At 40.0% G+C, this 21,631-nt stretch overlaps 1 protein-coding gene across 5 annotated transcripts in view; it reads left to right on the top strand.

Moving 5' to 3' along the window:
• The window catches only part of EIF4ENIF1 (eukaryotic translation initiation factor 4E nuclear import factor 1), a 35,152-nt gene continuing 13,521 nt past the window's right edge, over positions 1–21,631 (top strand). For 2 of the 5 annotated variants that reach the window (XM_073313540.2, XM_073313538.2), the window contains exons 1-9: positions 1–107; positions 1,129–1,249; positions 8,095–8,168; positions 8,966–9,093; positions 9,878–10,173; positions 12,639–12,840; positions 14,764–14,939; positions 18,728–18,863; positions 19,214–19,393. In XM_073313540.2, the coding sequence (XP_073169641.1) occupies positions 1,157–1,249; positions 8,095–8,168; positions 8,966–9,093; positions 9,878–10,173; positions 12,639–12,840; positions 14,764–14,939; positions 18,728–18,863; positions 19,214–19,393 (1,285 nt within the window). In that variant the 5' untranslated portion in view covers positions 1–107; positions 1,129–1,156. Of the gene's footprint in view, positions 108–1,128; positions 1,250–8,094; positions 8,169–8,965; positions 9,094–9,877; positions 10,174–12,638; positions 12,841–14,763; positions 14,961–18,727; positions 18,864–19,213; positions 19,394–21,631 lie in introns of all 5 variants that reach the window. The other 3 variants (XM_073313539.2, XM_073313537.2, XM_073313541.2) reach the window with 2 other exon arrangements.

The following is a 21,631-nucleotide window of genomic DNA, read 5'->3' as shown; positions in this document are numbered from 1 at the left end:
GGGGGGGAGGGGAGAGAAGCCGGTCACTAGGGCTGAGTAACGCCGCGGGCGGCGGCAAGGCCTTGTGTGGAGCTGAGCCCTCTGGAGGGGACCTCGTCTTCTGCACAGTGAGTATTCTCTTGGCCGGGGCTGGGGCCGCCTACCGCCAGGTGAGGCGTTACCTGCCGCTCGCCACCGGTTTGTTGGTGGCTGGGCCTAGTAAGACCGGGCGGCCCTGGGTCCTCTTTTCTCCGTCCCCATCCCAGACGAGGGCTTCCTATCGCGGTGAGAGTCAGGTCACCCATGGGGCAGGTGGAGAGGGCGGGGGGGCTGCTCTGTCTCGTCTTGCCAGCCATGAGCCTGGGGCCCTCTCTCTGCCTTGTCAGCTGTCTAGGCTTGCCCACAGCCCCTTAGTACGAGGGGCAGCCCCTAATTTTTCCTCTCTATACAATAAGAGCACTGCAAAAAGCAGCAAGAAGTATCTCTGGTGAATATAAGTGGTGTTCACAACAATATTGATGATGATAATATCGGGAAGAGAGGTGGGGTAGGGGTGCTAAGAAAACTGGTCTGTATTTTTGAAATACAGTGTTGGCAACCATACAGAAACAGTGGCACTGGCTCTCTGTGTAGGGCTCTGTTGGCTCTGCAAGCCATGGCTGGGAGGCCCAGGCCCCTCCATGGTATGCCTGTGTGTCTACTGTCCTGCATGCCACAAAATGGGGTGCAAGTGGCTGTCATGGCCAGGTGGCATAGGCATCTAGGACTTCCCTACCTGAGGGAGAGGGCTTCCTATCCAATCTGTCTTTTTCATTTCACGAACTTCCCTTCTGTACTCTGGTTCTGTCCCTGTAATAATCTCTGTGTTAAAGCTGCTTAAGAGCTGGGTCTCTGAATTACAAAGGAGTCTAGGCTCCTATGATTGATTAATATTTGTTCTAGAGCTGTTAGTTAAGATATTTTACAACCAGTTATAGTTTGGAGGCACAAAACAGCCAGCACATCAAACAGTAAAAATATCTTTTGTGGAATGTAATTTCTTATGTTAAATGTAAATTGATGACTGTTCCATGGGCAGTAAGGAAGGTGTACACCATAAAGCCTTCAGCTGTGTTGTCTATTTTATTAACCTAATTCTTTTTTAATCAGGTCCATAGTCAAAGGCTTTCAAGTAGCCATGGATAAGAGAGGGGCTATAGCAGAAATTGAAAATGGGGACACTTTCCTTGACTTGAACAGAATAACAGTAAAATCTCATCGTTACACAAAAGTAAGCTAACCTTTTTCTTTAAAAATTGTATGAATTCAGTGTTTATGAAACACTTAAATGGATTAAGTGATCAATTTCAGGAAAAAAAAAAAGTCCTACTTTCCTCCTCCTCCTGGTCCAGAGTAGGATTTGAAGGTGTGTTATAGCTATATATTAGTTTAAACAAGGAATGCTCTCTTAAATGGACACCATCACCTCACTGTAGTATCTGTGCCCCACAACATGTGCTAAACTGATCAAGTTGAAGCCTATGCTTGCCCTCCACTATGCTTCAAAATGTGTTGGCAAATGTGATGCATAACATGTCTTAAATTCTAGTCTGGTCATGGTCCAAATAGACATCATACCAAACATGGAGGAGAGTCCTTCTAGGAGGAAGGGTAGTATAGTCTCCTTGGAATGTTTAGTTCTCATATGGATAGCTGTATCAAACTTGGCTTGTAAATACATAGATGCCTTGTGCAGTGAATGCAGTTTCAGGTCTTATGAAGTGAGTTCAGTTGTGAAGCAGGGGAAAGCTGAGGCCCTACATAAGACAGGAACAGATATTTAATTTTGGAAGAAACTTTCAAGTATTGACACTGTCTAGATATGGCTTAAGCTTTATAGTTCTCACCATACTCTTATTGGTTCATGCACTTGCAAACTATATCCAATTCTTATATATTGGAGAAACTGGTAGCCCGCTTCTGCTAATGTTGGTATTCTGCATTGGCAGCATTGCTGAAAGTGTTTGCTTCACTGTGGGAAGACATGAGGAAACTCTTTTGTTTACTGTGGTGATTAGGATTTAACCATGTTGGGTGCTGTGCAAACAGATTAAAAAGATTGTAAACTTTCCAGGGCAGGAACAATCTGAATATAAGACAAAGCCCAACAAGTGGGCTTAATAAATAAAAGGATGCAGTTAGAGGAGAATGCAGTTACATAAGCTAGGTAGTATATGATGTGAGTTGATTCCATTACTCTCTTGAAAGTATGTCTCTATTTTAAGAAATAGGCTTTTATTAATCTCTAAGGTTTTTGCAAGTTTGCTCATCTCCGTTAAATGAAAGCCTGGCTTCTTTCAGCATGCCTTCTAACACTGACTCAAAACCTATTTTTATAGATAGATATATATATATATATATATTTAAAAAAAAATTAGGAACTAGCAAGATGTGTACAAAGATCCTTACTTTTTGTAAGACCTGGGCTCCTTTTACCCTCTATCTGTATTGGTTTTACTTGTCTGCAGATCACTGTGCTCTGTTATGTATAATATGTTGTCATTCTTTCCCATGATACAATTAACCTCAAGTGAGGGACTGAATTGTTGGGATGAGGCAGGGTTATTGGTGGCTTTACAGCGGTAATGACTTGTAAACTTCCAAAACAATTTTTTTGAACACGGAGGTGCAATTAAGCTGCTTAATCTTGTGCGTGTCTTCCCCTCAATCTTTAGTTCTGCCAGTGTGCCCAGTCCCCTTTGGTATTAGGTTTCTCAGTAGTTTGAGATGGCCGGTGGTGGTGGGGGTGGGGGGGAATGCAAAGTATAGCAGTTTTCCCTAAGACTGAGTACTGTATGAGGCTTCCTTCAGATTCTGGTAGATGCATATCATTTGTTTGGCCTGAGGTGGCTGATAGTCAACGAGGTACATCTTGCCCAAAAGCTAAATGGGTGCCTCTGTCTTGCTCCCAGTCCCTACTGGCATGGGAAACAAAGATCCAAGCTTTGGTCCTCAATCCTGATGTGTGAGACCTAGACTGCTAATGCCCTGGAGTTTCACTCCTCTGCTTCAGGAGTGTGCTACCACTGCTTCTGTGGTCCCTGAACCAACAATAGTAATGATATATGTCTGTGCCCCTAATTTTGATCAGGATGCAGTTGTTAAACTAATGGCAGGATACTTTTAGTCTCACTCAACTGATACTGCAGTTTTAGTGGCAATTGACATCTGTCCTGAGGTTAACATTTCTTGTAATTTCCTCACTTTGAGGTTTTTTTAAAAGGGTTATCTGTTCTCCTAAGTAAAAGGATTGGTTCTAGGGTTTAGCCAGAGCACCTTAAATGCATATAAAAAAAATGATTCAAGTCACCAGATTCCAAACTAGTCTGAAGCACTGATGGTCCAGAACACCTAGTGGTGGTTTGTGGAGAATGGCTATTTATTCTCCCTGTTTCCAGCTGCTAGGAGCATCGTTCAATGTGATTTTAATATCTACTGTGTAAACAATCACTGCAGGGCTATTACATAATTAGAAAGTGGGAAGGCAGTTGGTCCACACCATGAAAGCTTGCAAACCCTTTGATCTAATTTTTTTCAAAAGGTGACCAGTCTAAGTTTTAGAACTAAAATGTAGCTTTTTAGCAATATTTAACACTTACAATTTGTGTTCCAAGTGCTGTGCAGATACTAATCCTCACCATCACTAACAGAAGTGGAAGTGTTATTCCCACTTCATAAATAAAGTGCATCTCAAAGGCCGCATAGTCAGTCACTGAAAGAGCCTGGTCTAGAACACACATTCTCCTGACTAACAACCCAAGGCTCATTATTATAGCTTATGGTGTCTCATGCTTTGTCTAAACCAGTGAACTAAGTAGCTGCTTTTGAACTTTCCATTTGTAGAGAACTTGGCCAACTTACACTGTTCAGGCCTGGTCTACACTTAAAATTGAATTGTAGATTTTTTATTTTTATTTTTTTGCACTCCTGAGCAACATAACTACGTTGACCTAACCTCTAGTGTAGATGCAGCTAATGCTTCCATTGACCTAGCTACTGTCACTCGGAAGTGGTGTTCCTACACTGATGAAAAAACCCCTTGTGGAGATGCAGCCTGCACCAACAGTACAGGATTATGCAGCATAGTTGTGGTGCTATATAGTTGTACATTGCTATGGATGTTACCCAGTAGGCTAGACAATCTTTGGCTGACATCTGCTCTAGATATCAAGTCCTATATTTTGGATGGTCTTGCTGCACTCAAATCTTCGTTCCTTAGGTAAATAAGGTACAGCTTTTCAGCCCCAGGTGTGTTTTGGTATTTCTAATTTGCTTAAACTTAATAGTGGCTGTCAGATGGCTCAATGCTTTTTTTTTTTAAATCCACTCATCACAAGCCTCAAACTTAGTAAAAAAAAAAAAAAAAAAAAATGGCCATATTGGGTCAGACCAGTGGTCCGTCTAGTATCCAGTCTTCTGCCAGTGGCCCATGTTTCATAGGGAATGAACCGAATAGGGCAATTATCAAGTGATCCATCCCCTGTTGTCCAAGCCCAGCTTCTGGTAGTCAAAGGTTTAGGGACACCAGGGTGTGCAGTTGCATCCCTGACCATCTTGATTAATAGCTATTTATGGAGCTATGCTACATGATCTTATCAAATTATGTTTTTGAACCTAGTTACACTTCTGATCTTCACCACATCTCCTGCATTAAGTTCCCTGGGTTGACTGACTGGATTGTGTGAAGAAGCACTGAATCATTAAATGCTAGGGAGAAGTTTCCTTTTCAGGCTAGCTTGGTGCTGCACGTCCTGGCTATTGCTAGGATCCCTTTATTCTTCTGGCTCCTTCTTGCTCAGTATTATCAGTTTGTCTCCCTGATTCCTGAACGAAAACAACTCGGGAGGGAGTAGGGGTAATCAGAAACCAACACAGTCAGTGCCACAGTGATGTAAATTGCTGTCCAAAGAACTGATGCTGCTCCTTTGTGCTTTAAATGGAGCAAATCAGAAAGATGATGGCTGGTCTTCTAGTTTATCTTAAAGGTAACTTCAGAAAGTATGCTGTAGTAGACGTTTTTTATTTGAATCCTAATAGTAAAGGGGGAAAACTTAAATGTGTGGCATATTTATTCTACCCAATGCTGAATTATGAATAACTATTGTACAATATCCACTTATAGTATAAACACGGTATGCATCCGATGAAGTGAGCTGTAGCTCACGAAAGCTCATGCTCAAATAAATTGGTTAGTCTCTAAGGTGCCACAAGTACTCCTTTTCTTTTTGCGAATACAGACTAACACGGCTGTTACTCTGAAACCAGTATATCTAGAGGGAACTCCGTGCTATTTGGAGCAGGGGGAGGCAAACTTTTTGGCCCTAGGGCCACATTGGGTACAGAAATTGTATGGAGGGCTGGGTAGGGAAGGCTGGGGGAGGCTATGCCTCCCCAAATGGAGAGGCATGGCCTGGCTCCCACCCCCATTCCAGCCTCCCAGAACTCCCACCCAACACTCCCCACCCCTGACTGCCCTCCAGGACTCCTGCATGCTATCCAAACACCTCTGCTGTCTGCCCCCATCCAACCCTCCTTGCTCCCCCCACCCCATGTTACCTGTGGTATGGGGGAAAGGGGGGCTCAGTCCTTTCCCTGTGTTTCTCCTGCTCATTTGGCTGCTCTCCCTGGCAGTTGGGCAGAGCTCACTCCCTGTCTGGGCTTTTCTGCTGGGGACAGGGGCCAAGCATTTGGGGGGAGGGGAGGATTGCAGTTGCTCTACCTCTGTCCCTGGCAGCAGGGTCCAGGCCCCTTGACCACCCCCTTGCTCCTCGCCTTCTTCTCCTCTGCCCCCCCCCCCCCCGGGCCAACTCCTCCTGACTGCGCTGCCCTGGAGCACCAGGTCTGGCCGCGCTATAGCTGTGCTGGCCAGAGCTGCAGCCACACTGCCCAGGTGCTGGGGGGGACTGTGACTGGGAGGGAGGGATCGGGGCTAGCCTCTGCCCCGCTCACCGTGCTGCAGGGTGTTGGGCTGGCTCCTCTGCAAGCCTGTCCTGACCCCACTCCCTGGCAGGAGCTCAGGGCCCAGAGGGAAGGGTCCTGCAGGCTAGATGTGGCCCAAGGGCCAGTTTGCCCCCCTCTGGTTTAGAGGAATGACCAGGTTTAGGTTAAGGGCTTCTGAATTTTACTCACTGCTCTGCCTCCATTTAATCATAACATTGGGATAAAGCTTGTCTGCTTCACAAGAGTGACTAATTGTTTAGTAAATATTTTCACAGCACTTCGAACATCAAATTTTAACATAACTGTAAACCTAGCATGACAATTACTTTCCTGCCTTTTTACAATCACTGATGATACTAATATTTTCCCCAGCAGGTAAATGAGTAAAATTTTGCAAAGCTTTTATAAAAACACTTACTTATGTAGTACTGTACTTGCTGTAGTAACACAAGTTTCACAACATGCTGCAACTAAGAAAATATGGGAGAACCTGGAAACAAATTGTAGCTCCACGTGAAGGAAAGGCATCTCATGTCCACTGTAACCTTGTTTCTGGCTGAGTAAAACCATACCTCTAAGTTTAGATAGTAATCTACCCCTGTGTGACTGGAATAGCTGTTTTCACACATTTCACAACTAAACTTAAACATTGCAGTAATTAAACATTTGAAAAGTAATAGGCTAAAAACTTAACTTTATTTTTAGCTGGTATACAGCAGCATGACACGAAATTTTATGTGGAAGTAATGAATATGCTGGGGAATTGCCCAGTAACTGAATGAGTAAAAATTATTTGTAAATTGACTGGTGATGCACTCAGTCCATCCTTTAGGATTTTTTATCATTAGTTTTCTTTCAGACATTCAATGCTAAAAATCTGAAGGCAAGGATTCTTCATTCACTATTCTCAAATGTGGTTTAGAACAGCTTTGGGATTCCAGAATATGTAGTATTTTAATTCATTGTGACACTCTCTCCCTTTTTTCAGAGTAAACTATCTACTTGCCAATTAGCTTTCAAAAGTTTAACCAGTAAAAAGAGCTCCTCTTGACCTCTCAGGCCATGTCGATCCTATAGCACCCATGTCAGAATAGCCCCATAGTGTTGGATGCGGCTTACACAGTGTATCCTGTATCAGTTCAGGATTTGTGCCATTTTTTAGTGCTTCAGCAGAGGGATATAACTGGCCTCGAATTATTCAAGGATTTGTATCTCCTAAATAAATTTCTGGTCCACTTAAAAATTAAGTCTTAGAGTTTCCTGCAATTAATGAAGTTTCACTACCACTGCTTCTGTCTTCATTAACTTTGAATTTGTATGTTCCAAACTCTAATTTTTTGCATTACCATGGGATGTGACTTATTTGCTCCTAGCATCAATAGCGCATAATTGGTTTTAAAATAGCTCTGAATCCTCTGCTTCAACTCTTCACGTTAAACTCAGTTCTCTGAACAATTTGTTCAGTCAGCATCATAATGGTCAGAAAGGCATGTCCTCTCAAAGGATAAGCAATTTGAAAGAGTTCCCATTGGATTGGCTTGTGGCAACATTGTACAACCTAATTCTTAAATTTCTGACAATCCCTTTCAACAATCTCATTTCACTCAAGCCTGCCCCAGCATCGAGACAAAACAGCTTGTTGTTGCTCTTGATCAAACTGAATCTGTCACCAAACCTAATGTTATCCTTTGTTTGGGAATGCCATCTGTCTAATGTTGCTTTTCTGGAATACTAAGCTATCACTTGTGTCAATAGGCAGAGAACCCTTACTTTCCAGTGAAACTTCTAAGACAGATCTGTATTGATTCTTAATGTATATAATATAACTTAAAGGTTTATGTGAAGAAACAGCACAGCAATTGGTATTTCTACATTGTCTTGCTTCAAATTGACACTAATAGCAAATCCTACAAGTACCCAAAATAGACCTGTTGGTAGAATCTTTCAAGTATTGCAGTAATGGTAGTTGAATTGTACTTTGAACAAAAAACAGATCAATAGTTTGGAAAAACCATTCAGATTAGTTAACTTCATCTATGATATTTAAATAAACCTGTATGCTTTGGAACAAGTTTTTTGCTTTGTTTATATCCTATCCAAGTGAGTCAGAACTAACTTGCATCTTTTCCTTTCTAGGAAGAACTCTTGGATATTAAAGAGCGTCCCCACTCTAAACAGAGGCCTTCATGTCTTTCTGAAAAATATGACAGGTATGTTCTGGTCTTAAAATAAACTTGACTATCTTTAACTGGATAATCTTTTAAAAATTCCACAAGAAAAATCCTTAAAGTACTTTTAAAACTGTTTATCTTAAGTCCCCTACCAAGGCTTGTTTTAAGCTAATGCCTTTTAGAAAATAGATGTAGTGTGGGGTAGTCTGAGCAAAGTATCTTTAGCTCTATAGCTGGTATCTATACTACTCCTGTGTATGTTGACATGGTGCATAAACAATTTTTACCGATTTCTTGGCAACATATAGCATGAGTTGTTATGGCAACTTTGATTTCTCATTTCCTTCACTTTAAGATTGAAGGCACATGAATTTCTGGCTTGAGCAAATCATTCATGCTACAAGAAGAATCTGTATAGTGGTCAGATTAGTGTCTTAACCTGCCTCATAGGCAAATGACAATTGTAATTGGTGTGAAAGGAAGCCCTGTTAACACAACAAGATTGGAAGAGAACAAATCTTATTCTTGGAAGATAAATTGGGGATGGAACTGTCAAGTGTGAACTCGATGTTTCATACAACTTTGCATATCTTGTGTTATCTTTATACTGATATTTGATGAACTCTTCCACATTTTGCTACCTTCATAAAGATATCTAGAATACCATGTAAATGGACCAGTTTGAGGTAGGAAACGTCAGAAACGCAGATCACTAGTCTGAGTGCAACCCTTCTCGCTTAAGTATTACTGTAATGGATTAGTGGCTTAAAGTACATCTTGTCTTTGTTAAAGTGAGCACTTTCTTTAAAAAGGGTTTTGTAATTTTATTTTCCTAGTGACGGAGTGTGGGACCCTGAGAAATGGCATGCATCTCTGTACCCAAGTTCAGGGCGAACCTCACCAGTGGAAGGGTTCAAAAAAGACTTGGATTCAGACCGGACTTCTCTCATGCGCAGGATAGTTGGTGAGTGCACCATTTTTACAATATGGGGTGCTCAATAAGAACCTAGGATAGTAGCAAAATTATTCCCTCATGGTTTACAGTGGTGGTATAAAACTGAGTGAGGGAAGTGTTAGATATAATCCTGAAGGAAAGAGGTCTAAAACTACAACTTCAGCAAAATCTCAGTTGCTTTAGCAACAGTGGGAGTGCTAGTGTAGACTGGCCACTAGTATTCTTATCACTGTGTAATTACCTTGTTCTGTTCCCACCCCCACCCCCCACAAATAAAGCACCAGCTGCTGGTCTATTCTAGTGCTTTTACTAGTGGAAATACACTATTGGATTTCCCTGTAACTGTGTTTGAAGTTAAGGCCTCAAACTTGGCTAGGGCATTAAAGGCAGTAATTCCTCAATGTCTGTCTAAATTAATAAAACCCCTCCATATTCTAGTTTTGCGTTGATCTTTTTGGATATCATTCCATCAATGATAAATTATAATGCTTCACTTATCATGCTTTTTGTGGCAGTACTTTGAGGTTAGATTCAAGCAAGGAACCACTTGAAAATGATTTATGGCTTTATAGACATGAATTAGATATAAACCATTTTAACTTAAACACTTTGTTTCTCTAGGTATGGGGAAGAAACATCCATTTTCAAGTACTTGTAGCTAAAACTGGAGTATATTCCAGTGTTTTACAAATGGGCTCTGTAATGCCACTGGCTACTTGTCCAGCTTTCATGTTAATCTGTTCTCAAAATAACACAGATAACTTCTCTAGAATACTACTCTTGCAATCTGCAGATCCTAGGGAGCGGGTGAAAGAAGATGATTTGGATGTAGTCCTAAGTCCCCAAAGGCGGAGCTTTGGAGGAGGCTGCCATGTGACTGCAGCTGTCAGCTCACGTCGAGCAGGGAGCCCTTTGGAGAAGGAGAATGATGGTGTTCGTGTTGTTGGTGGACGTAGGATTGGAAGTGGAAGAATCATCTCTGCCCGCAATTTTGATAAAGACCACCGGGGTGGTGAAAAGGACATGCGTGATTCTAGAGACACAAGGGACAGAGATCGTGAAAGGGACTACAAAGACAAGCGTTTCAGGGTTTGTTCTCATGACTGTTTTCATAATTTAATGATGGGGTGGTCTCAATCCCTGGTCTTTCAAATGAGATGATCAACTGTGGTGGCTTCTGGTGTTGGATTATCCATCTACTAGATGAGCTTGATTTTAAGCTTCCTTTTTACAGCTGTTAGATGGTGGTAACTTTTATGGCAATAACCTGAGTGAGTGAAACAGACAACTCAGGAATTTTTGGTAGTTCTGGTACCCCAAAAGTTTGACAGTTCTTGCTCCATCAGAGTAGAACCCTGCCTAGTGTATATTGTTATCAGAAAGCTGAGTTAATGTGTCTTGAACAGAATTTTTTCTTGTCTGTAGAAGGTGACATGCTCTCTTGCCATAGTTCTCTTTAAGAAATCCATTTCATAATTTAATTGGAAGCTGTTTCTTACCCACCATTAGGAAGTGACTTGTGCCCTGAAATATGAACGTGTATATATCTTCCAAAACTTGGTTTTAATCCTTAGAGCAACTGTGGATATTAATATAGGTGTCCAGTCCTGTTAAGCTCTTTACCTCCATGGTATCTTAGCCTGTGGAACTCATGCTCATACAAGGAGCCACATATTAACTTCTGAAGAGCCGCATGCAGCTCCGAGCCACAGGTTGGCCATCCCTGAGCTAACTGTTCATTGTGTGGAAAAGCATTTTCTTTTGGCTGTTAAATTTGCTGCCTTTCAGCTTCACTAAATGTTCTTGTGCATTTGATTGAATGTATTCTCCTAAGTAGGATAAAAGATAACTATATGGAATTGTAAAGTATCACAGGAATCTAGATTAGGTCTAGTGCTCATTAGTTTGAGAGAATGTGTTTAATGATTCTGCAATACTAAATTGGGTGATGTTGCAAATACAGCTGACACAAGTAATACAAAGGCCCAGAGCCATGAAAAATGGGCAGAAAACATTCTCCTTGAAAGTGGGGAATACAAACTAACATATCTGGGGAACAAGTTTGCATTGTAATGTGGTAACAAACAGGGTGGATTTAAAAAAACTTTTTTAAATAAACCCAGTTAATTTGAAAAAGGCAACTTAACTTAAGGTTTAAACTTACCAATCATTTTAAGTTAAATAAAAAATAAGCATGGTTGCTGCCAAGCTTTAAAGGAAGTAGAAATGCTGGACTGGTGGAACTTGCTGGGTAAGCATCTGGAACCAGTTTGAAGTGCTAAATCAGCTTTTGATCATAGGAGCTTATGAAGATTCAGAGAACACTTCGAGTTTATTCAGGTAGTTCAGTTGAATGACTAGTTGGCTCCAAGTTATGGCGAGTTGAAAAAGCAGGAAAGCTTGTTGTTTTTTTTTTCCTCTCCCAATCTATGGATAAAATCTGGGTGTCAGAGGATACAATTTACTAATTAGAAAATGTTAAAGGAGATAGTAACCAAAAACAAGCTGTTCAATTTGTTAACTAAAGATCATATTTCCATTGTTTAATAAATCAGTTTTAAATGCAAAACATGTTTGGATAAACTTTTCTTGTGTATCAGCACACTTGAGCTTTGCTTTATAAATTCAATTAAGCATAAAACCAGCATTTTAATTTCCATCCAAATACAGCTTAATACAAATCACCAGGAAAATTCTTTATCTAATAAATAAATGATGTACTGTTTTCTAACACAATAAATGTGGTGTTTAGATACCAAATTTAGTGCAGAAGCTATATATAGTTGCAAATCAGCATATTAATGGTTACCAACCAATGAGAATCAACCTTTCTTTCATAAAGAAACTAATCCTGTTTTTCTGTTCTTTAAAATTGATTTAAATCCAGGTTTCCTGCTTGCTGATTTAAATGGTTGACTTGAATCACTCTGATTCAAATCTAGCAAAAAAGCCACACAATTTTAGGGAGTCGAAGTATGTTGCTGCAAAGTGAATAGCTAGATGAGCTATAGTCACACTACTAGGGCCAGACAAAGTACCTCATTACCAGAAGTATGTTGACAAGAGCAACAAATGATTAGGGGATGGAGAATAAGAACTAAATGTATAACTCATCAAAACATACTAGGGGAATGTTACTGTGTATACTCTTTTTTTTTTTTTTTTTTTGAACATCTGTATAAATACCATGGGGTACAGGTCAGGGAAGAGTTCTAAATAGTTAACCTAAGTAGGAGTATGAGAATTAAGAGTAGGTGATAGGACTTAAGTTCAATTGTATACAGTTTACAAACTAATAGATCTTTTAAGTAGCAGAAGCTCACTGATCTACTTAAAATTGGATAGAGTGCTAAAAAGCATACTGATTCCATTGGCAGGGAGATGCATTAAAAGATCTCATAGGTTCATTCTATCTACAGTTTCTCTAGTCTGCAAACATTTAAAATAGAACTGTTGCTTGTAAACCAACAGGAAGAAAACAAACTCTTGAGAAACATACAAATTACCTTTCTTTTTTCTGATTTCCTTCTCCATGCTATAACTACCAACTTCAGAGGGAATTTGGGGATAGTAAACGTGTCTTTGGGGAACGTAGAAGAAATGATTCCTACACTGAGGAAGAGCCAGAGTGGTTCTCTGCTGGACCTACAAGTCAGTCTGAAACCATTGAGCTCACTGGCTTTGATGATAAAATATTAGAGGAAGATCATAAAGGACGAAAACGAACAAGACGACGCACAACCTCTCTGAAGGAAGGTATGTAACAAGCAAATTGGAATGGCAAGAGGAGTTCTCTTGGACTTAAAGCTGGAAGGCAAACTTTGTCTGGTAATACTAAAAATAGTCATGACAAATTGTAGCCTTACCTATTAAATTATGGACAGGTCATGGGCAATAAACCAAAATTCAGACAGGCCATGACCTGTCCCTGACAAAATGAGGAGGGTCCAGCACCATACATCAGCTGGGGATGGGGGACCCTGGAGAGGGTCTCTGGAACCGTGACCTCCATGGCATCATTGTAGCCTTGCTAATGGGTATATAGATAGGAAAACTAAATCAAATGTAGCAGTCTTGGATTTTTAACTTAGCAGCATTGAGGGCTGCAACTGTATTCACACTTCCCAAAAACCTCAGTCCTTCATTGAGTAATGATAAACTATATGGGTTGGAAAATGTGCATCCTATGACTTGGCTTCTGATCATTCTGAAGGACAGAACTTAAGGCCAGTTCTAACTATCATTTTTGCTGTAAAAATAACATAACCTTCTGGCAAATCTGGGAGTGTCATAATGTGGTGGTGGTCATGAGGTAACTAATGTACAACCTCTCAAGGGGGAGAAGATTGTAAGATTCTTACAGTAATACTTTTGCCTGGTGATCCTTTGGGATAGTATGCATTCTACCACCTGGACTACATCTGGCTTTGCTCTCTAGTCCTTAGATATTGCATTGGTTGAAGAAGCAACCTTGGAAGCATCACACAAATCTGAGAAGGCTGCCATGGTAGTGAGGTTGGAACAGCAGTATTCATTATCCTTTCCTAGCAGGAGCACTGGGCATGCTGCTTTAATAAAGTGTACTTCATAGCAAAATGCCAGGCCCACAGTGGTGGCCTTGTAGAGACCTGAGGACTTCCTAAACATTCCTGAAGTAAATAATAAACTCCTTACGACTCTGTGCTAACTTCTCTAGCAAACCACATAGCCATAATTAACTCAGAGAACTAAACTGTAGACATGACTGAACGGTGGGAGGAAATCATGTCTTCTAACCTTCGATAGAATAGGATTATTGCAGCTCTGAAAGGGACACAGTCAACTTTAAAGATCCATAAGAGATTTTTCTAATTACTATAAACTATATGATACTTATGCATTTGACAGCACTACACACACTACTGCTTCTTCAGAGCACTCCTGTAAGGAATATAAGTCTCAGATGTTGTACAATAGTCTATAAACCAATAACTTTTTTTTGTTTGGTGGATTCTCAGAAAATATTTGAGAGGTTCTTGGTTGTTATCCCAATGATGGGACCATAAGTACCTAAATAGAATATTTATAATCATGGCAGATGCCAGTCCAGATGATGCTTGCCCTTACAGGAATGGCCCTCCCTGGAGGGAGAAAAGCAGCAGGAGCTTATCTTCCCCCACCTCAGACAAGGAGTGGCAGTTGCCAGCATAGTGCAGTGGGCTGAAGAGGCCACACAACTTGTGGACACTTTCAGTAACAAACATCTGGCTGTATTTTTGGCTTTTGTCTATTTCTGTGGAGTAGGCAGGGTAAAGAAGTAGATACACAAGTAGCAATGATGCAGCAGGCTCATGGGGACACCTAAGAGAGACAGCTTGTGGTAATTCAGTAAAGCTGTTTAAAAATAGGATTTGTACCTCATTTATATAGTGATTGAAGTAGGTGAAACCAACTCTAAGATCTTAATGTCAGGGATTCTTGTATCTGTACAAAGCTTACTTTGCACAATGAGTCCCAATTCCTATTTGTGCTCTTTGGGTACTGATTGCAACATAAATTGGGTTAAATTCATGTAGTTAGCAAGATCAAAGTCTGGAACAAAAGCCACATCTGAACCCCAATCCTATGGATTAACCAGTAGATGATAATTCTCTGGTCTCTTAATTGGGAGCAATTAACTACGTACTTTTATTCTCAAAGGAATAGAATGCAATGGTGGAGTGGCAGAAGAGGATGAAGTGCAGTCTGTCCTTGCCCATGAAACTGCAGCAGATCAGGAAGTTCCCAGGGAAGCTGTTCTACAAGAACCAGCTCCAGGAGAGTTTGACTTCAATGAGTTCTTTAACCTGGATAAGAGTGTTCCTGGTTTGGCTTCGGTGAGTGAGGTTTTAGGCCAGGTATGTACGTGTGGCAGAAGCACCATCTTTAGCTACTACTGTCTTTTTCTGAACTAAAATTACTTTTTTTTTGGTTATGGAAAAGTTTCTTGGTCCTTGTAAATACTGATGCTTTAAACAGTGAATATTCAAGATTTGGAGAAACTTTCTCATCCTGATTTTGTCAAATGAAGTATTATACAAGTATTACATATTATAGCCCATTTAGTAAAACATTAAGATGTTGCTTCTAAAATGGCTTTTCCTTCTTGGATTACTATTTCTATCTGAGCTTAAAAGAAGCACTTAATATGTGGCACAACTTAATTCCTTTTTTCTCACCCTTTTGGTAAAGGTTGCATGAGTTAATATTATGGATCTCTTTTCTAGGAGTTCCAGAACACTGTATTTGCAGGGAATGGTTATGGTGGAGCTAAAGATTTCCCATCAACTTTTTTGGTTGGATTTCCTTCAGACACTGTACTTGGGTTAAAAATATAACTCACTGTCTCATTTTTCTAGTCTATTAGAATATATCCATCTTAATCATGGATTCTCAAACACTTCAGAATAAGAGGCAGACAACCTCTGAAAATTTGTACAGTAAAGGAAGAGCCTGTTAAAATCAGCCTTTGAAGATTGATTCAAATTGAATCCAGTTAATGGATTATATAGCAGATGTTGGGTAGTATTATGGATAAACTGACATGGGAATATGTCTCATACTTAGTTGACAAGGCTTATGGGCCAACATGGCTTCATCTTATAAGGAATGTCCAGAGGCACTGTTCCATATAAAATGCAACTAACCAAGCCCCTATGGGAGGTAGAAGGATGGATACCAAAAGTAATAAGTGTCAGATTATAGGCTGAAGGAGTATGAAGCTGTGCCAATAGCATTAGCCTGCCCTGTGGTTCTAGAAAATCTTCACTTAACTAGAACTAGATTCCTTTCTATAAGAAAATCTGGAGTAGTTACTGCATTTTGATAATGGACTGACAAAACAAGTAGAGAGGTTTTGATAGATGCTATGTTGCTGAGGTCCATAAACTGTAATTGGTCACTAAATCAATTTTGAAAGACACAACTTGTGGTGCAAATGGAAGTCAACTGTTAACAGTTTCAATACTGAATCACTTAGAACATAAGAACAGCCATACTGGGTCAGACCAAAGGTCCATCTAGCACAATATCCTGTCTTCTGACAGTGGCCAATGCAAGAACAGAACGGGTAATCATTAAGTGATCCATTCCCTGTCACTCATTCCCAGCTTCTGGCAAACAGGCTAGGGACACCATCCCTTCCCATCCTGGCTAATAGGTCCATTGGTGTACCTATCCTCCATGAATTTATTTAGTTGTTGGGGGTTTATTTGTTTTTAATCCTGTTAGTCTTGGCCTTCACAACAGCCTCTGGCAAAGAGTTCCACAGGTTGACTGCATTGTCTGAATACTTTTGTTTGTTAAAACCTGCTGCCAATTTCATTTGGTAGCCCTCTAGTTCTTGTGTACTGATGGACTTTATTTTGGCTTTTGACAGAGACAGAGGCTGCAGTAACAAGTAGTCTTGGCCTGCGAATCATGGTCCAATATCTTGTCTATAGACTGGCAAAATCCTCTTCCATAACTGTCTCTAGAAAGTCATAAACTGCAACTGGCCCATTTCGTTACAAGTTGCCTTTCCCTCATGTCACTGTGAATGACTAGTTCTTGTGACTTAAGGACAAAATAAGTAATAGGCTGAAATGCTACTTCATAAGAGGCTAGTAGTAGTAGAAATTACACATCCATATTTATCTCTGACCCTCCCAGCATTGAGCCAACTAAACTCCTAGGGAGGAGGAACAATTATTTTTCAATCCCAATTCACTGGTTAGAATTAGATCAGGTAATCTTACAGAAGGATTTGAAAGGGATAGTGAGCAGGTGGTGGTTTTCACTGGGGGGGGAGTAGAAATTTGTTTCCTTGGAAGTGGAATTATTGAAACAAATTATCCTAAATAAGGAAGTGAGTGATTAGGCTGCAAAATGCAAACACTGGGGCTTGAAAATTGAGACCTGGCTTAATGTTTTGTGTGGTGGGAACCAACTTTATTGCTAGATTTCAATATACCTACAGAATATACTTGCCTACTTTACTCTGAAACCGTTACCTACTTTGTTATAAAGGTAACTTTCTAGTATAATGTACAGGAAGGCCTTCAAATGTTCTTAATGGTGCATCAAACTTAACAGAGGACAGGAATTTTAAGTCTATAGGGGTGGTGACAAACCAGATTGTCTGTCTGGTTTGTGAGCTTTCAGGATGATGCCTGTTTTTGTTTTTGTTCAAAGGCAGAAACTTCAGTGGCTGATTCAGTGACCACGTAGAAGGAAAACTAGTATTTCAGTTTTCCAACTACCTAAAAATTTAGTCTTATGCACAATGTTGTGCTCGAAAAGCTATTCCACCTATTAGCAGTTGTCCTGTCCATAGGCTTTCTTGTGACCATTATTTTCCCAGTTGTACCATATAGATGTATATGAAATGGATAAAGATTATACCTTTCTATAGAACTGTTAGACTGTTCAGGTTCTTCCAGCTCAACTTTTTTCAACTTTACATGTATGACCAAATGGAATCAAGATGCCAGCCACAAGTAAATGGTTTCATGCTTGGCTCATCTGACAAAGAATTGAGTTTCTTCTCATCTTGGACTGAATGAAACACCAAGGAAATTAAATCAACAAAGCATTGTCTACACCGTGAATGAGGTCCCACACTGTGAGACAGTAAAGGTTGCTTGGGATAAACTTGATGCTCTTGGGACTCTGGCAGAGTTTTTTGAAAAATTAATTTTATACCAGTCAAATATGCATTAACTTGCAAAATGGAAGTGCTTTAGCTTATATTTAAAAGGTCCCTTGCCACATATCGCTGCTTCTGAACTACTTCTAGCAACCAGTGTAGAACTGACAAAGTGGCTTATACTGACAATAGTGTTGGAATTGTACTTGGCTGTTTAGCTTCTAAAAAGCTTCAGTTGTTAAACTGACCGTCAGTAATCTCCAAGAATGAATGAACTCTCTACTGCTCTCTTCATTAGAGTAAGGTACTTCCTGTTTGCTACTTCTGCAAACAATATTTGACAGAACTGAAGGTGATTGGATAACCAACATGGCAGAACACAGGTGGTAGTATAAGCTTCCATACAGGGTCTTGTCAATATGCCTTTCCTTCTCCTGAAGAACAACTTCTAAGTGTTAGAGTATCTTTCTTCACTGAGGCTTACCTCCTGTTTCTGCAGAAGATACTGTATTTTTATGTGGGCCCCTCTTCACTTGAACTCGTATAACCTGAGTGCTCATCATAGGTCATTGAGCCATGGAGTCAAGTGTTAGCCCTTGGGAGAGTAGTTAATTTTTGGACCAATGACTGAAGATTCTGGCAATTGAATATTAATCTGTCAGCTGTTCTGGTAAAGTGGAATTTGCAATAATGGCTTAATCAGAGTTTCAGAATATAAAATATGGAACAGACTTCATTTTGTACAGATAGAAAATGCATGATTGATTATACCAGCACACTGGTTACACAGAAATATGGTACAACTTCTGGGACGGGGGGAAACAAATGATAGCTTAAAACCTACTTCAAATCCTAAATTCTGGGAGTGTAACATCAGGTCAGCAGCAGCAAAGGAATTTTACAAGTTACACAGTAAGTGTCCCTCATCTTTCAAACCCTCCCATTCTTTCTTCTGTTAAGACTTTTTGTCTAAAACTTTCTCTCTTCCCCATGATATAGATGATAGAAGATGTGCTGGGGGAAGGTTCGATGTCTTCTAGCAGGTTCAGTAGGTGGTTCTCTAATCCTAGTCGTTCTGGAAGTCACTCTAGCAGCCTGAGATCCACACCACATGAAGAACTGGAGAGGCTAGCAGGTAAAATTGTCTAACTTTTGTAGTGTCATTTAATCTCTGTACTCATGTCTCCACATTTTTCCCTATGCATTCTTTCAGTGAGAACGTGGTAGATAAGAATATATGGTAATTAACTTTTCCACAGTTTAATCATTCAAAAAATGTCCTTTTGGAAGCAGCTGGAGTGTACAGCTTTAGTCTCATCTGCAAAAGATCTCATCACTTCTCACTGTATTTTCCAGCTGATCTCAGGCAGGGGGTGAGAGTCATGATTTTCAGTGAAGTATTAAGCTTAGTAGCCAGTATGTAGTCATCTTGAGACATTTAGTTGGTAAATTGATGTGGCAGTGCTCCTGGTTTTGCTGTTTCAGGTCTAGAGCAAGCAATTCTCTCCCCTGGCCAGAACCCTGGAAACTACTTTGCTCCCATTCCATTGGAAGACCATTCTGAAAACAAAGTGGACATCCTTGAGATGCTACAGAAAGCCAAAGTGGACTTAAAACCTCTCCTCTCAAGTCTTTCAGCCAACAAGGAAAAGCTTAGAGAGAGCAGTAAGTGCCTCTTCAGATATTGTGGAGTTCCTGTGGTGGCATTCTGGAAAACCTTTTGCCTTGATCTGGCAAACCTTGATTACTGAGGTTCAGAAGTAGGAAGTACTACAAGTTTACTTACACTTCAGAAAACCCACTGGCCCACAAATCTCAGTTATGATGATTCCATCACTGACTTTTTCCATCCTAATCATAGGATGACATCAGCAGGATTTTCATCATGAACATGCTCATTAGCCTGTGCTACTTTAATACATCAAGATTGTGCAAATCTTGATGTATAAATGAGTTTCCAGCTTTACTGTTCCTGGCATCTAGACTAGTCTTCACATTAGACAGTGGTAAAATGTCAGCATTCCTAAACTTACTTGACACTTGAATTCCTATTATGCAGCTCTTCCTAAAACTTGCACCATGAGTTTTTTGCCAAGTACCTGTATGCTGGATCACAAAGTGATCCTGGGAGTCTCAGTATCTAAAATGGGACCAATGAATTTAAGGTGTATGCGGGCCCAGAGCAGCTTTTTCAGGTATATCTGGTAAAATTTCCCATAAACCATTTCAGGGAACTGTACCAACACTTCTGGCACAATAGTCTAAAAGTTCACTTAAGTCTTCAAAGAATTGTGGCTCATAAACACGTTTTCAGAAGCAGCTCTACTAGGGAAAACAACTCCAGTAGTGTAGGAATGCAACAAGGATTGGAACTGACTTTTATTATTGTATCAATGTTAAACCAATATCTAATTAAGAAGGGAATTGTTTCCTTCCATAGTGCTTCTATTCTACTGAAGTCAGATACAACCTTTTCAATATTAATTATAGTAGATTCAGTGCCAGTTTTAACTAGGCACAGGTTTAAGGGCATGCATACACATTGCCGATTTGCATGCTCATTGGGCCTGTTGCATGTGCATATGCAAACAGAACATAAGTGCACATACTGTTGTGAAACTTGAGGTTTAATTGCCAAATCTTTCAATTGCATTGGCAAGCAGCATGTATTGCCATGTAAACTTTAAATTGCTGTGCTAAGCAAAACTTGAAATGCTGCCTGATATGAGTGATGGAAATATGGAGGAACAGGAATTCATCCAACAAAAGTATTGCAAACACTGCTGACCAGCATCCAGTTTGGGGAGCAGGAAGTGCCTGGTGAACATTGGAGGAAAGCTCTCCCCAATTTGGCTTTCAAATATTGAACTAAATCTGAATGTAGAATTCTGCTCAGACTTCTACCTTTACCACAAAAGCCTTCTAATTGTTACATATTCATCACAGAACAAGGATAAAGACTTCTGTTCACTCTTATGTCAAAGTACCTGACATGGGGATCCCCAATGACAAAATACTAATCAAGCACTTGAGAAATTATTGGTGTTTTCTCTCTGTTGGTTAGTCTCTCCTCCAGCATTCAGCCTTTTTCCCTCATGCCCTGTAGTGCATGTCAGAAGTCCCTCTCCTGTCTCATGGCCATACTTCCAGTAAGTCTTCTACTTTCCAGATCAGCATCTCTTACAGAAACCCATTGGATATTCCTATCTTTTCCTCCCTTAATCTTCAAGGTACCCATATATGTTGCCATCTGTTCACATCCGTGCATAACCAAAGGATGTCAGGCACTGGTATATGGAGAAAATAATGAGCAGTACTTACTGATGCTTGTTCCTTATTTTGTTGGCACTTCTAGAAATCTTTCCCATGACCCACAATGGCTTTAGTTTTCTTTGGGAAACTTAAGCCTGGTTGAAAACGTATGCAGTTCAAATTCCAATCATGTGATTGTCTAAAGTGTGTATATTTCCAGGTATGTATTTTCTCTTCAAACAATAGCCATCACTTATATGGCTGTAAAAGTCTGGTTTCCTGAAGTATAAGATAAATTATAATCTATGCATACTTGTAACACAATAGCAAATGACTTTATTTAAATCTACAATAATCTGTATTAAAAAAAACTCACTAATACATTTGCTGACTGTACTTCCTGCTAAGAATTCACTGTCTGTGAAAACTGCAGAATGAAATGTCTTCCCTTCCTAAACTTCCAAGTCTCAAGATAAAGAAGAACTTAAAAAATTCAGCTAAAATTAAAGATGCTTGTAAAGACTTATGTGCCTAATTGTTCATGGCTCAGGTTATTTTTAATTTGAATGAGAATATTGTAATGTAGCTCAAACAGTGGCTTGAAACCAAAGGTACAGCCAGAACTAGCTTCACATATTCATGACACATCAC

Source organism: Lepidochelys kempii, chromosome 15 (genome assembly GCF_965140285.1).
Source record: "Lepidochelys kempii isolate rLepKem1 chromosome 15, rLepKem1.hap1, whole genome shotgun sequence".
Lineage (NCBI taxonomy): Eukaryota > Metazoa > Chordata > Testudines > Cheloniidae > Lepidochelys > Lepidochelys kempii.
This window is presented reverse-complemented; position numbering and strand designations above follow the sequence as displayed.